This window comes from Pituophis catenifer, unplaced genomic scaffold (assembly GCF_029215685.1).
Source record: "Pituophis catenifer annectens isolate HBS135680 unplaced genomic scaffold, rPitCat1.0.hap2 SCAF_4, whole genome shotgun sequence".
Lineage (NCBI taxonomy): Eukaryota > Metazoa > Chordata > Lepidosauria > Squamata > Colubridae > Pituophis > Pituophis catenifer.
Window position 1 is genome coordinate 41,456,362 of NW_027256884.1, and position 16,125 is coordinate 41,472,486.

General features: G+C 36.1%; 1 protein-coding gene across 1 annotated transcript in view; it reads left to right on the plus strand.

Annotated features, from left to right (window-relative positions):
- Positions 1 to 13,606, plus strand: part of LOC139316606 (CD99 antigen-like) — a 41,184-nt gene extending 27,578 nt beyond the window's left edge. The window contains exons 5-11 of the mRNA XM_070943418.1: positions 1,261 to 1,332; positions 4,444 to 4,500; positions 6,915 to 6,938; positions 8,268 to 8,294; positions 11,229 to 11,339; positions 11,557 to 11,610; positions 13,312 to 13,606. Coding sequence (XP_070799519.1) covers positions 1,261 to 1,332; positions 4,444 to 4,500; positions 6,915 to 6,938; positions 8,268 to 8,294; positions 11,229 to 11,339; positions 11,557 to 11,610; positions 13,312 to 13,340 — 374 coding nt within the window. The 3' untranslated portion in view covers positions 13,341 to 13,606. The remainder of the gene's footprint in view (positions 1 to 1,260; positions 1,333 to 4,443; positions 4,501 to 6,914; positions 6,939 to 8,267; positions 8,295 to 11,228; positions 11,340 to 11,556; positions 11,611 to 13,311) is intronic.
- The last annotated feature ends 2,519 nt before the right edge of the window (positions 13,607 to 16,125 follow it).

The following is a 16,125-nucleotide window of genomic DNA, read 5'->3' on the forward strand; positions in this document are numbered from 1 at the left end:
AATGAAATGAATTGCTCATTAAGCATCGAAATGGCAGTTTTAAATTTAATGTAAATTTGTGTACATGCTGCCTATAAAAATATAAAAAGGGTCCTGGTTCATCAGAAAACTGGCTGTTAAACTATTTAGATTTTAAATGACAAAATAAATGCCTTACATGTGACCTCAATGATATAATATATCCCCAATACTTAGATGGCTGAGCTTTTTGTTTTTGAATTTGGTATGAGTTAATGGTTTTGCGCCTTCTTTAAAGATTTTCCACTTGTAATATATTGCTATATATATATATATATATATATATATATATATATATATATATATATATATATATATATATATATATATTGGCATGATTTAATCAAGAATATGTATTACTGAGCTAAAGGGTTAGGAAATATGTCCTCCTTCAAGACGAGACATTTATTTCCATCCAAACCAGTACCAGGGTGGAAGACTCCATTTTATCAGGACTCCTTTTCATATTATTTTCCTGTATTCTTCTCACATGTGGTCTTTCATTTTCTCTTTCTGATTTATGGTAAAATTGAGAAGTGTAACTGCATGTAATTTACTTACAAATCATATCATAGCCAAGACATATATAAAGAATTTTATAGATGATAAGTAGCATCTTAAATTTGACTTTGGAAGCCCACTAAAAGCCAAAACGGGTGTTACACGAGGGAATCAAATATACCCAGTAACCTATATCAGAGTTTAAATACACGATAGTATTTGAACAGAACGTTTTGCAGAGCTTGTATATAACTGCTGTGTGCATAAATATTTTTCATTCTTCCTTTGTAGCTAAACTTGCCAAGATATTTATTTTGCTTAATTAATTCAGATAAACAGGTAGCAATTTTCTTGTTCTATAATAGTATTTGATTACTTTTGATTTTGAAAGGACTGTCTTTTCCCAATCATATCTACCCAACCCACCATGGCAGAGAGGCAGGGAATGTTACAGGTTCCTATCTCCTAAAGAGGGCCATTTAGTGGGACCAAGAAGAGGGCCTTCTCTGTAATAGCTCTCTCCCTGTGGAGCATCATCCCTGCAGATTGGCCCTCATTTTGACACTCTTTCACAAGCCTCTGAAGGCATGGTTCTGCCAATGAACATAAGAGACCCCAGAGTGATAGGGAGCCAATCAAGTGGCTGATCTGATTATTGTTGTCAGAGGGATGGGGATTTATTGGTTTTGTACTTGTTTATTTCCCAGTTTGAAAGTTGTACTTCTCTTTCTTTATCAATAGGTCACGATGATTCCCCAAAAGCAACAGCACCACCTCCTCAGCCCAAACCTGGGAGTCATGGCCACAGTGGGGGTAAGTTTTTTTTCAAAAAGTACAGTTTTAGTGCCGACTCATAGAATCATAGAGTTGAAAGGGACTTTGGAAGCCAAACCTCCTGCTCAAGACAGGAGACTTATATCATCTCAGTCGAATTGTCCAGTCTATTCTTGAAATCCTAGTAACCACAGGAAGCAAGTTATTCCATTGATTAACTGCTTTCATTGTCAGAAAATTTACCCTTACTTCTAGGTTGTAACTTTCTTTGATAAGCTTCCATCCATTGCTTCTTGTCCTACTCTCTGGTGTAGGACTCTCTAGAAAATAAATCAATCCTCTCTTCTTTGTGACAGGCCTTCAAGTCCTAGAAGAATCCCCCCCACCCCACCCCGATAGTACACATATGTAGATCCGTCAACTGTTTGTCATACGATTTAGCCTTCAGACCCTTTATCATCTTTGTTGCTTTTCTTTGCACTTTTTCTAGGGTCTTAACTTCTGTTTTGTATTGTGACCAGAACTGAAAGCATTATTCCAAGTGTTGTCTCACTAGTACAGTGTAAAGCAGTACTATCACTTCTTGTTGTCTTGATGCTATCCCTCTGTTGATGGAGCTTAGAACTGCATTGGCTCTTGTTGGCAGCTGCAGCACATTGCTGGCTCATACTTAAGTGGTGGTCCATTAGGACATCTAGATCCCTCTCACAGTTACTATTGTTGAGCCATGTACCACCTATTTTAAACCTATGAATTTAGTTTTTACTTCCTAAGTATATAACGTTACTTTTCTCATCACTGAACTACTGCATCTTGGGCCCAATGCTCAAATCTGTCAAGATCGTTCTGAATCTTGAGCCTAACTTTCAAAATGTTAGCAATTACCTCAAGCTTGGTGTCATCTGCAAATTTGATGAGTTCCCCTTCTACCCCACACCTCATTTATGAAGATGTTGAAGAGTATTGGATCCAAGACCCAATCTTGAGGAATCCCATTGCATGCTTCCCTCCATATAGATGTAGTTCCAGTGAGGACTACCCTCTGAGTGCAGTTGCTCAGCCAATTGAGAATCCATCTGGTGGTGGTACTGTCTATCTCTGTTCTATGCTTGCTGAAGTTCAAGTATACTATGTCCACATAATTTCACTGAAATTTGGTTACTTTATCAAAAAAGACTTGTCTGGCATGATCTGTTTTTAACTCACACTGGCTTCTAGTAATGCTGCTAATACTTAAAATTATAAGAGTAACACATGCCACTCTTGCTTTTGTCTTTCATTTCTTCCTCCCTGACAGTGTTGATGGAATGTTACATACTTATACTATTCTAATATTAATTAGGATTTGATCTGATTGTGGTTGTGGTTAAAATAAATCAGTGTTGTTTTCTCATGGATCTTCTAAAAAAATAGAAATCAATTTAAAAAATTGTAAAAGCACCAAATAATGACTGCATTCACCATCATTTAGTGCATCATAGAGTTGCAGCAATCCTCTAAAACAGTTGCTTTAAAACATGCAACACTGTATATAAAAGAACATTTTCAGAATCATTAAAGCAGCTGTATCTTTCTCCAGGTTGCCTAGCTGCTTTGGAGATTTCTTTCAGCTGTGCATTCACTTTATTTTGTTTTTCCCCAACAGTGGCTGTGCATGCATTTGCCAAAAGCAGCTTCTGAAACATCCAAAAAAACTATTTAAAAAAAGGCTTTTGACATTTAGCATTTTGAAAAGATATATTCTAGGCAGACCTAGAGGTAGATTTGAGATAGATTCAGAGATAGATTTGAGAATCCACAACAGGTCCAGAATGAACTCAGAATTGCTTTCTATAAAAAGTCAAATTTACTACACTATGTTAACTTAATCTAGAATTAAGAAGGACAAGATCAGAACTTTCCACCAATATAATACCAGCTTCAGGAACAGGTCTTTATCTACTCTTAAGATAATACAGTAGATAGCATTCTCTCTGTTCCTCATAGAAGAGCTTTTCTGCCTAGAAGGGGATTTCAATTTATAAGATGCCTCAGGTGGTATTAGTAGATGTTCCTCATTAGAATTTGCCTTACCTTCTTAATACTAGTTTTGTACAATGTAAATATAGCTGAGGAAAAAAAAGCTTTATTTAAGAACTAGTGCGGAATTGTATAGGTTTTGTGCAGCGGGTGGTACTAGAAAACCTCCAGAGTCCTTTCCAACTCTTATTATTCTCTATTCTGGTTGAGAAAGGCTCTTGTCTTCCCTCTATTGGAGGGAAATGTCTTCACAGAAGCTGACAAATACTTCTTGCTTGTGCTATGTCTCTTGGAGAGCTTTCTCATCTTTCTGCCTGCCATCTCCACCCTAATCAGATTAGATTGTGATGCATATGTACTTGTCTTCAACTCCTATATGTGTTATAAGAGCATGGTCCCTTCCCACTTCGGCTCTTTTATTCTTATGAATCTTCCCTTCTGAGACTGAATTTGTCCCTGTGCATGGAGTGTCATTGAATCATCTTGATATGTTCTGCTGTATGTAGTGCTCTAAATTAATATGCTTTTTGTAAATAATATTCTTTGTATTTTGTATTTAATAAATAATGCTCTTTTTAAATCACTTCAGTTGTACAATCTAAGTGAATACATTTTTCTTAATTGATAAATCCATAGAAATCTAAAAAAAAATACTGTTCAGTTATGATTACTATGAGGAAATTCTGGATACAATTATGTCATCTGCTACTAATATCAGGAGGGCAATTAGCCATGGTTTTTCTCTTTTAATGGTTTAGTTTATGGTATGTTGCATATTTTATGTCAGTGTCCATAAATAAATGTGAATAAATGTGCTTTGATTTTGAAAAGAGATGGTTAATAGGTGTTCCCACAGTTCTGAAATACCATTTCAAAGGATTTGCACAGCCCACATGCAAAATACTATTTTCGTTTGTTGATATCTGTGTATTCATAATTAATGAAACATTATTAATTCAGAAACATTTTTGGTATTTATATAGCAACAAAACATGATTCTGAGATATAGTTAAGCTTCTTAATGTAATGTCTGAAGCTGGAAATTATGTAAAACTCCACTATACAATTTGGGGGATATATACATTATATACATTTTAAAGTATGCTTTTACTCCTTTTGTTATTATTAAAGGATTTGAAGATGCAGATTTATTAGATGGTGACTTGCCACCTGAGAAACCACGATCAGGTATGTTTCAAATATTCACTATATTTAAAACAATATACTGTAAGTATAGTTTTATGTAAGCTTTTGGATTTGTTGTTTATATATTAAATGGGAAAATATGAAAATATTGTAAAGTGTATTCATAAAAATATGCTATCCAGGAATTCAAGTTTAACTTCAGATTTGATTGACATTGGTTCCATTCATTATATTAAGTTCATTATATTAAATTCATTATATTCATTATATTAAGTTTATTTGTTTTTTGGAACAAAACTAAAGTCTTTTGTGTATGTGTGTATATGTTCTAGTATGCAAATTTTAGTTTTGATTTCATCTTAGGTAAAATTATTTTTTTTATACTCCTCTTTTCCAAAATCTAGGTGAGAGGTAAATAAATAAAATTAAAAAAACATTTCATCTTGGATTATATTTGCTAAGAAGGCTGAAAGTGTCCTTAAATGAGACTATATATCTTCATATTCATATTGTTCTGTTCTAAAGATATATTATTCTAAAGGCCATATTTTAGAAATAGGGTCAAATGCAGTCATTGCAGTGCAGTAATGTTTAAAAGTCCCATTGGGCTCCGTAAATTTTGTCCGCAGATAAATTAATGCAAAAATGTAGGCTGACAGAACTGTTGTTGCAAAGAAGCATTCACAGCAATCCCTATACTAACATGCATGTGACATGTTGCTTGAGTCTGATGATATGCTGAATTAATTGCTATAATGTTTCTTTATAACTTTGATACTTTTCCCATTTTTAATAGCATGCTTTTTTCTTAAAACGTTGGGGTTGTTTTTCTAAAACATATTTAAGCAGAGCAGTGTTTTTACAATCATCATTTAGCAACCATAATTGGGACCAGTAACTTGGTTGTTAAGTGAAGTGGTTCCTAAGTGAAACTGCCACTGTGCTTATACAGGTAGTCTTCGAGTTACTAATGTAATAGAGCCTGTCCATTCCCTTCGTAACACGAGGATTCGTGAGTGTGAATCTCGTACCTTGAACGGGACCACTCCCTCCTTTCGCCCACGCATTTACTAATCAAATGTAAGACTCGTTAAATGCACATGAGGTATTTCAGGGTGGGAAAGGCCATGGGCCTAGTGATGGCAGGCCACCTGCCTAAGACCACCCAAGGCCTCCCAACTCACTGAAATACCTCATGCTTCCCCCCCACCCAACCTGCTGCGCCAGATCGCTTACCTTGTGAAAATCTAACAAGCAGTCTCCTCTACTGCCTCTTAATCGCGTGCGCCCCTCTGCAGTTCCATTAGGGCCTCCGCAGGCCTCTCCCGGCAGATTGCTGGCTGAAATGGAGCTCCTGAGGGGCGAATCTGCCTCTCTGATGCTCCATTTGGGTCTCCCCCTGTTGCAGGCCAAAATGGAGTTTCTGAGGGGTGGATCCAGCACTCGGAAACTCCATTTCAGCTGCAACAGGCCAGGAGAGGCGTGTAGGACGAATGTTGCACAGCCTCTGTGATTGTTTGTAAAGGCGAACAACTGCTGTGGTGCTGCAATATTCGCAGTTTCAGGACTTGTTTGCAAACACTAGGGGGCACTTATCACGTAACTTTGAACGTTCTCTAAGGGAACGCTCGTAACCTTGGTATTACCTGTATGCTTAGCTTAGCTATCCTTTGCTTTACAAACTTCAAATGCGAGGGCTGATCACAAAGTTATTCTGTTCTTATTGTTGTAATAGCAATAGCACATAGCTATATACCACTTCACAGGGCTTTACAGCACTCTCTAAGCAGTTTGCAGAGTCAGCATATTATTCCCAACAATCTGAGTCTTCATTTTACTGACCTCAGAAGGATGGAAGGCTGAGTCAACCTTGAGCCAGTGAGAATTGAACTCCTGGCAGTGAGCTGAATTAGCCTGCAATACTGCATTCTAACCACTGTGCCACCCCTGTCCTGGTAATACTATAAATAGCCTTGGTAGTACAGTGGTCTAAAGCACCCTGTTATTAACACCAGCTGCCTGCAATTACTGCAGGTTCGAATCTCACCAAGCTCAAGGTTGAGACAGCCTTCCATCCTTTCTAAGGTAGGTAAATTGAGGACCCAGTTGTGGGGGCAATAAGCTGACTTTGTATAAATATACAAAAGTATGAAGGCTATTGCTTAGTGCATTGTAAGCCGCCCTGAGTCTCCGGAGAAGGGCGGCATATAAATCAAATTAAAAAATAATAATAATAATATCTGTACAAGCAATATAGATAGACCATTAAACCAAGTTTACTTGTATTGCTACTCTGTACGACCAGCTCCTGGTTTCATGTGTAGGTTTGCATGTACAACTAATAGAAACTTATTATTTGATTCTCAGTTATCTCATAATAGCATAATTTGAGTGTTTCAAGCATAATGTGACTGTTGCTTCTCATACTATTATTATACACTTTTTTTTTTATCTAGACCATCCTTCGAACCCTTCCTCAGGTATGTAGGCTGTTACGAACATATGTTTCTTTTCTTGCACTAAACTCTTCTTCAAATTGGTGCATCAGATTCTTCTTACTGCATCAGTTTTCTTACTGTATTAATTTGTTTTTGAGGTGCACATGGATTAATGATTTAGTAAAATCTTCCTCCCAGGATTGTGAACTTTTTCATTTAAAATGAATGTCAATTAAAAAAGCCATCATGTTTTTTAATAATGTAATGGCAGTCCTTAATATTTTATAGGCAGGTACAGAAAGGAATTTTTTAATTCATATAAGCTGTATCTTATTCATTTCATAACCTATTTAGTAATGTTTATTAAAACAAAAAGCATAATATACTGTATGTTTAACAGGACATTGGTTGTCAAGCAGCCACAGTAATCAGACACATAGACTTTATTTCATTGTTACTCGCAAACATGCTATATCAGGTATAAAAGGAAATTTGAAAAAAATAGAATTGACAGAGCCACAGCATAGAATGTATGGCATGTATGACTATTATGACTTATTAAATCAGCTTTGATTCTAACAACCCTGGCAAAATATTTTCATCATAAATAAAAGTTTTGTGCAAAAAATAGATGAAATAAGAATATAACTGAAAACTGAAACTAGACAGTGATATTGCTTCTTCCTATATAATTGAAACAATGGTCTGCCTTCTGAGCAAACATAATAGTTAATTTAGTGCCTTATTTTGCCATATTAATTTGAGGTGACTGTAATCCATCAGAGGTACTTCAGTTGAGAATTAAATATATTAGTTTAATTGCACAACTGAAAATATTATTTCTACTACATGCTTTATGTGTAAGTAGTATTTTTGCTATTTAGTGGCATGCCATTTGCCCTTAAAACTCAAATTCAAGCTAAGCTATCAAACACATTTTATTCTAAATTCCTGCTGTTAGAAGGAGAGTTAAGTTCATTTCTACAATTTTGTGGTGGAGAATTCATGTAAGAAATTTAAAAGTTTTAACTTTAAAAATAACTTATAACCAAACATATTGGAACATCTCTGAGTAATTACAATAATGAGCAACACTTCAGCAAAAAATACTATACTCTGTACATGCAGTATACAAGAAGGCTTAAGGCTTGGTTTTAAGCATGGGGACTTAGAACATACTGATTTAAACTGTTTCAAATATGAAACATCCCATTTGAACTGAAATGTTTGGAAGATCTCCTGATTTCAAACATACATCAAGGTTAGTTCATAAAAAAACTTTGTAACAAAAGTAGCCCATTTTCTGTCTTATACAGCATGACTTTATAATATGTAATAAACCTTCTTTAACCAACTATTCTTTGGTTAAAGGTGGGGATGATTCTGGAGCTAAAACAGGTAAGTATTTCTTTTAATCCCTTGTTCTAACTTTCCCCACATTTTGAATGTTCCTTGGCAGATAAAGTTAAATTTCTAATTGGGGGAAACTTTTTTAAGCTTGGTCCCTTATCTGAAAATTGGACTCCTCATCCGTATCATCGAGAAAACATTTTACCATCACGTGAAATCCATAGCTAACCATCTCGTCTCTACTTCAAGGACAAGAAGTTATAAGAAATTTTCCAGATAAATTAGATCTGAACTTAGACTACTGAAGCATGATCTTCCACCACATGCTTTATATGCCCATTTACACCAGAAAAAGTGTAGAGGAGGCTGGATTCTTTATAAAAGCTGAAGGATTTGATGGTATGTTCCCAGAAATACTAAAGAACAGTGGACCAGCAACTAAACGTAGGCTTGCTTCGTTTTTTAGTTCCATGCTATACTAAGGATGGCTTCCTCCTATATTCAAGAAGACCAAAATTATTGCAATTTTGAAACCAGGGAAGGATCCAACCTTCTCTAAAGTTACAGCCAATTACTCTTCTCTGTGTTACTGTTCTGACCCGTCTCCCAAACATGACAAACCCTCTGTAGTTAAATCAATGATCCCTTTATTAGGAGCCCCAGCAGCCCCAGCAAAAAGTCTCTCTCTCACACACACAGCAGGCTAACTAGTCTGTCTAGCAGGGAGGTGAATAGTTGTCTGCCACACCTATTTATCTCCGCCCACTGCCCAGTCTTTGAATGTGGGGTGGTATGACAAGTTTATCCCCAGAGCTAGGGTGGGGCTTTGCTAGCATTGGTGGCTCCCAAGGATCGCCTCATAGATTTCCACTGCTCTCCTCTCTTCTGCCTTCTGCATATCTGTGCCAGTGGTGGGCTTCAAATTTTTTTATTACCAGTTCTGTGGGCGTGGCATTGCTTGGTGGGCGTGGCAGGGGAAGGATACTGTAAAATCTCCATTCCCACCCCACTCCAGGGGAAGGTTACTGCAAATTCTCCATTTCCTCCCAATCAGGTGGGACTCGGGCAGCAGAGAATAGATGGGGGTGGGGCCAGTCAGCATTTTTACTACCGGTTCTCTGAATTACTCAAAATGTCTGCTACCTGAATTACTCAAAATGTCTTCTCCAGAACTGGTCAGAAGCTGCTGAAACCCACCTCTGATTTGCGCGTCAGGCACTCAACCCAGCTGTTCCTCCTCTTCGTCATCAGCCACCTCAAGACCTGGGGGCTGTTGACTCTCCATCTGAGGGCTGATGGACAGCCCAGGTTCTGCCTCTGTCTCTATCTCTGACAGCTCCATTCCCTCTTGCCCCTCAGAGCTCTCAGGTTGCCTTGATGCTGGCCCTGACTCCCATGCCGCCTCCTCATCTGATTCAGTAGCTGGAGGGGCCAGTGGCCAAAAGGCCACAACAGTTATCTACAAACTTTTAGAAAGACTTGTGTTAAACAGTCGCAGTAGAATCTGTAATCCAAGTAGAATAAACTTGATTTCATCCCAAACGTGATCGTAGCAATCAAGTCATTGTATTAATTTCCTACCTGGAGAGTGGATTCCAAAAGAAAATGAAAAATGTCTCTGTTTTTCCTGATGTCTCAATGGCCTAGAATACTGTCTGGAGAGAAAGACTTCTCAAATTAATCAAGATTATACCTTCTTGTACCTTGATTGACAACATGTTGAATAACAGGTTCTTTTAAGTTTTTCACAGAATTAAAGAGACGCAGATATCATAAATTGAATAACAGACAACCACAAGGATCAGTGTTATCCCCTGCTCTTTTTAACTTGTACATCCATAACCTGCCTGAAACCGTTTCTTGGAAATTTATTTATGCCGATGATATCAATCTCACAGTCCAAAGAACCAACTTCAGTGATAGAAAGGACATCCAGAAGCTAGATGACTACTTCAAAAAATGCTGTCTCCAATCAAGCCTAACAAAAACAAAAGTCGCCACATTCCACATCAGCAATAGATATGCAAATTACCAACCTTCAGTGAAATTCCGGAACTGTATTTTAAAATGTAATAATTATCTGAACTTCCTGGGTTAACACTGGAGAGATTACTAAGCTTCTGGCAACATCGAGAAAAAAACAGCCATGAAATTGAAAAGCTGCAACAATTTACTGAACAGACTGGCTGGAACATCCTGGGGTGCTGATGCTAACATCCTACAAACAACAGCCTTGGATTTGGTTTATTCCACAGCTGAATAGCATGTGGCTTAATAGCTCCCACATCAAAATGGTCACTGTCCAACTCCACCAGACAATACATATCATCTCTGACACATTGCATCCTACTCCTGTGCACTTAGTACTTAGCAATATCATACCACTCCACATTAGAATACAATTCAGCTGTAGTCAAGGATGCTGAACAACAAGGCCCTCCTCATTTACCAGGATAATGCACAGCCCTTCACAAGATTGAAATCTTGATGTTAAGCTAATCACTCAACATCTACCCAGTTTAACCCTGAGAATGCCTTGGAGAGAGCATTCTTAGGTACTTTCTGACCATTAGTGATCCCTCTACCAAACCACCTGGTTTTGACCTGCCTTGCTTTATCTGATTGAAATTGAACAAAATTAAGTGTGATATTGGAAGAAGTGCTTCTGCCCAGGATCAGTGGGGATGGAAAGGTCCCCCTTGTTGTGGTGCTAATATGCAAACTATTAAACATATTGCGCAGGATTGCCCATAATGTGCATTCCCTGGTTCCCTAGAAAATCTGCATGAAGCAATGCCAGAGGCAATCGCTTGGGTAGCTGAATTGGACAGCCAGTTATGAGGCCACTGCCATACCCCCATAGAAATTTTACTTCTAATAACATGGACTGTGTATATATGTTTACTTCTGTTCTGTCACGTTCTCATCATTTGCTAAAAAATAATAATAATAATTTCTAATTGGGGGAAATTCTTTTCACAGATTCTCCAGGCATGCTAGCTGGCATTATTAGTTCCGTTGTAGTAGCAATAGCTGGAGCTGTTTCAAGTTTTATAGCATACCAGAAGAAGAAGCTTTGCTTCAAACAAAGCGGTAAGTTACAGCCAACTTGACTTGAAACCCCAAAAAGTTGGGGTTGTAAAATCTCCTAAAATAATTGCTTTAACTACATCGACATTGGATGGTTCCCAAAATAATGAAAAGCTCAATGGAAATTTGAAATAAACTGTGGATGTAGAATGTTATTCTATTCAAGACTGAACTGAAGATACATGAACGTAAGGTATTTTAATTGAGCTTGTTTCTACAGATCAAGAAAACATTCCTGTGGAAAGCCAGCAGGGAGCACATGCAGCACCAGCTGGTAAGGTCATAATAAAGAGCTTTTAAAAATTACATATACACCTTTTTCACCTGCAAAAATGGCTTATATTTGTGATTTTGTGCAGCTTCCCACCTAGGTAATTTTATCAAGCCACACCTACAGTGCCCCATTTAAGGGGGAAAAAAACATTTTCTTCAACATAGTGAATCATTTTCTTTTATTGCTAATTTTTGTATTGTAGATTAGATACAGTTAGCTCAGTTAAGAGAACTGACTGGACCAAGACCATTGAAATAGGCTCTTGGAAATAGGTGGGATTTGCATGGAGCTATTTAATCCCGTTTGAATTTGATAGTAAATATACTAAGCATTGCTCAGACTAGATTTAACCAGACATAATTACTACATGTAAAACAAAGCTCAGGCTATTATAATTAGGTTTCATTTTGCTCCTTCCACAGAAGATTGTAGGAATCTTTTCTTCATTTGTTTGTCACTTTGCAAAGTTTCAAACAATCTTCAAGTCATAGAGAATCCAGATTTATTTATATATTCATACTTGTCCTTTATCATTTTATCTTTACTTACAGCTTTTCTCTAGCATATTAAAAACTTTTCCTAATGTTGTTTTCAGTGTTTAATCAGAATCCTGAAATCTAAGAATCCTGATATGTCAGAAATTAGGAAATATAAGTCTTTTTAGGATTGTTTTTAATGAAGAAAATGTCTAAAGTAAAAGGAATAATTGCCATAAAGAAATAATGGAACTGGGATGATAATAAAGCCCAAGTGGTTACATTTAATCTAAAGAAAATAGAGGCAAAGCTGCCCTTTCTGTCTTGACTTTTTGTTTATTTTTAACTTTAAAATAAGGAAAGCACTAGCCACAATCCTCTTCGTTTACAATTATGCCTCAGACTCACAGAGTCTTTAAAGGAAAGTGAGTGACAGATTTTGGCAATATTTTACAACCCACCTAATTGAGGAAAAAAAGGAAGAGAGTAGACAACCTTGAACAAGCAGTTTGCTCTTTCTTTAAATACTTAAAATATTAAATACTTACTTAGGACAATCTGTTTAAGAACTAAATGCATTTAGTGATGCTTACTTCCGAGTGTGTTCAGGATTACAACATCAACTGGAAAAATTAATACTTGTAATTATACATACAATTATAAGTTGGCTATGGCTGAAATGAATCAGAAGCTTGACAGCAGTTTTCTTTTAGTGGGTCAAGAATAATGACTTTGCACCAGAGAATTTGCTATGTTAAAAGGCCAAATAATAGTGTGTCTTAAGCTCACCGATTTCAAAAAACAAATATGAAAATAAAAAAGAGCTCTACCTATATCTTTATGGTTTCCTTCCTTAAGTGGGATAAAATGTAACTGTTGAAATATTGTACTGGACTTTAAGTAGTGAAACATGATTTTGCCTTTCATAATTCTTCATCTGTAATTTTTAAGCAGTTCAACCCCAATTAATAGCTTGTTTATTTGTTATTTAAGCTGATATTAATAGTTGGATGTTTGTTATTTAAGTGTTTTTATAAATAAAAAGGGGAGATCTCTATCTATAAGGATGGAAAAGATGTTAGCCTGCTTGGAGGTTTTTAAGTATTATACTTAGCATGAGCTATAACAACTTTCAGTTGTGGCCTATATGTTTTTCATCTTCTGTCTGTTCAGGTAGTACATAGTAGCAGAGAATATAACTTTTTTCATTATTTTCCCCTTTTAGTTCAACGTACACTTTTGCAGAAACAATAGCAGAATTTGATATGAAGAAAAGACCAGAAACTGGATTTGTAGCCTGCATAATTCCCTGAACAAGCAACACCATGCAATTGCATAGTATATCTTTAAAATAGGCCTGTTGAAAGATCTTTAGAAAGGAAGTGTGATGTTTCTAATCAATGAAAAATATTTTCATCCACCATTTACCCTTTGAAGTTCAATTGTATACAGGGTGATTATTGTTTTTCAAATGTATTTTTATGGCATTTGTTGATTGGATTAAAGTTTTTTTCTCTTTTTTTTTCTTTTCTTTTTTTGTAGCAAGAACCTTGAAAAGGGAGATGGGTATACTTGTAAAGTACTTTAAGGCAGGTTGTTCACTAATGAAAGCTATGTTGATTGTAGATATCTCCGAATTACAGTTTGACGACACCATATGGATAAGGCCACTATTTAGATATTGGAGGTGAAGCACAAGTTTGCTCTTATCAGATGAGTGGCTCTTAATACAGTCTTATAAATATGTAAGAAGTGACTTAGGGCTAAGTCCCATTGTCCCTGAATTTCCAGTTCATAAACATTAATATTTTTCTTTCTGCATGTTCTTGGTCACATTTAGAACATTTGACATGGAGTAAATGCCTTATCTGATTAGCAAACCTTTTGAAATTTTATCATTGTATACAAGTACATAGGAATTGAAGGCATTAAAAATCTAAGTTGCCTTAAAGTTTTGACTTAGAAATAATCTTAAAATAATCCTTATCTTGAACATGTTTGCATCTGAAGGTTTATTACTTGTGTGTAGTGGGCTGTATTTCTGAGCTGCATAATGCTGAAAACAAATGTGATTTTAAAGAATATACACCATGCTCCTACAGGCTTTACAATACTTTCTTAAAAAGAAATCCAAAACACTTTATAGCCATAAGATTAATCTATCATCTTTACATCAAGTTTGCTTAGGGTTAGTGTAGGAAATGTTTGCAATGCCTCCTAATTCCTACTGCCAACATCTGCCATTGGTAGGCCTTAATTAAATGTGGGAACATAGCCAAGGTATATAGTGGCTTAGGTACTTAGGCCAGTTATGACCAAATATGATAGGGATATGGATCCTGGATTTCAATGACAGGTTACGTGCAACAATCATATTAGGATACAGTACCATCCCTTCTCTCACTGTCAGATCAACAAGGGAGCCTCTTTATATTAATGTTTTGGTATTGGGAGGTTAAGATTTTGGAGTGGTGGTAGGAGGAGGAACTCTAGGTCTAAGCTTGCTTAGTCAAGCTTGCTTAGGGTTAGCATTCTGACTGGGAATTCGGGGAATTGCACTCCAAACATCTTACAGATGCCAAGCTTGAAAAACATTTGTCCAAATAAACCCTTCCAATTCTGTGATTTTTTAAAAGAGTGATAAAATTGCATTATAATAATTTAAAGCTACCACAAAATTTTGGTGATACTATTTTGAGGAAGTTACTTCGGGGAATCATCTGCAGCTGGATGCTACTCGCCCATTTTAAAGTAACTTGTCAGAGCTGTTTATTAGTACTTTCAGAGGGGGGAATAAAGTTGAGGTCTGGAGCAGGCACATTCCTTGCTAAACTATAAACTTAAATAAGCATGTGAATTAGTCCATAATTGGCTCTTGTTTTGCTCTTTATTCCATAATAAAGTAACTTCAGTAATGGAATTGCCGCTTAAAATTACTTAAAACTGCATGTGCCTCTGATTACAGAATTTACCTTACAGTTCATAAGTGCCCTTCTAGTTCTATGCTTTACATTTCATAAAGACTTATTTGTTTGTGCAATATTTTTCAAAAAATACATAATAAACTTCAATTGCAGATGCCTTATGTACAATACCTTGAAGTGCCAACATATGAATTGAGTAGAAATATGAGCTGAGTATTTTATATTGTATCATTAAAAGGAGATTTGGAAATGGTCACTATGTAAATTGAGTTAAATATCCTACTATATTTAAATTTGTGATAAACTGAAAACAAAAAATGAAACTGTTAAGAAATGTGGGTGCCATATTAAGGGGAACTCATGCTAAGCATCATGCCAAAGTAAATTAAGTAAATCTTTGCATAATGTGATATGTGTATACATAGCCTTCTAGACATGAATATTGGGCCAACTTCCAATTTAAATTAAATACAAGTTAGCTGTATAAGCAATGCATGGATTTTTAAGTTGCCCTTTGCATTTCAATAAACCAAATATCAATTTTGAGTCATGTGAATGTAGCATATGTTCAGCTCCAAATCTTAATAAATTCAGCAAGAACCTGCATTTTGAAGAAAAATGTGTGCATGATTGCATTTAGCTTTTGCTAAGTGGCAATATTTTGATATAATCCTTATTTCATGAACCAGGACTGATGCAAAAATGATTGCTATTGATAAAGATATTTCCATGTTATTAATGAATAGAAAGACTTTAGTTCAAACCATAAATACACTGAACTACTTGTGGCAAACTAAGCATGATTTATTGAATAAGATGCCTTCATCTATTTGTTTTTCCTCATCCACCAGCAGTCTAGCTAGGAGACAACTAATGGTTTGTTTTCAGTTTATCATTTGTTTCCCTTGTCCTTATCTGCAGCTAATGAGAGAGTATCCCCATGATTTATCATAAACAAAACCCTGGAAACAATTGTTTGGCTAATTGGAATTGAAAGCTCGCTTCAGAGTTTAAATAATCAAATCCAGACACCTGTCTACTACTGGGGAAGCTTGAAGAACCAGCAGATACAATTGCAATACATTAGCAAGGAGTTCTCATGTTATTCCAGTGTG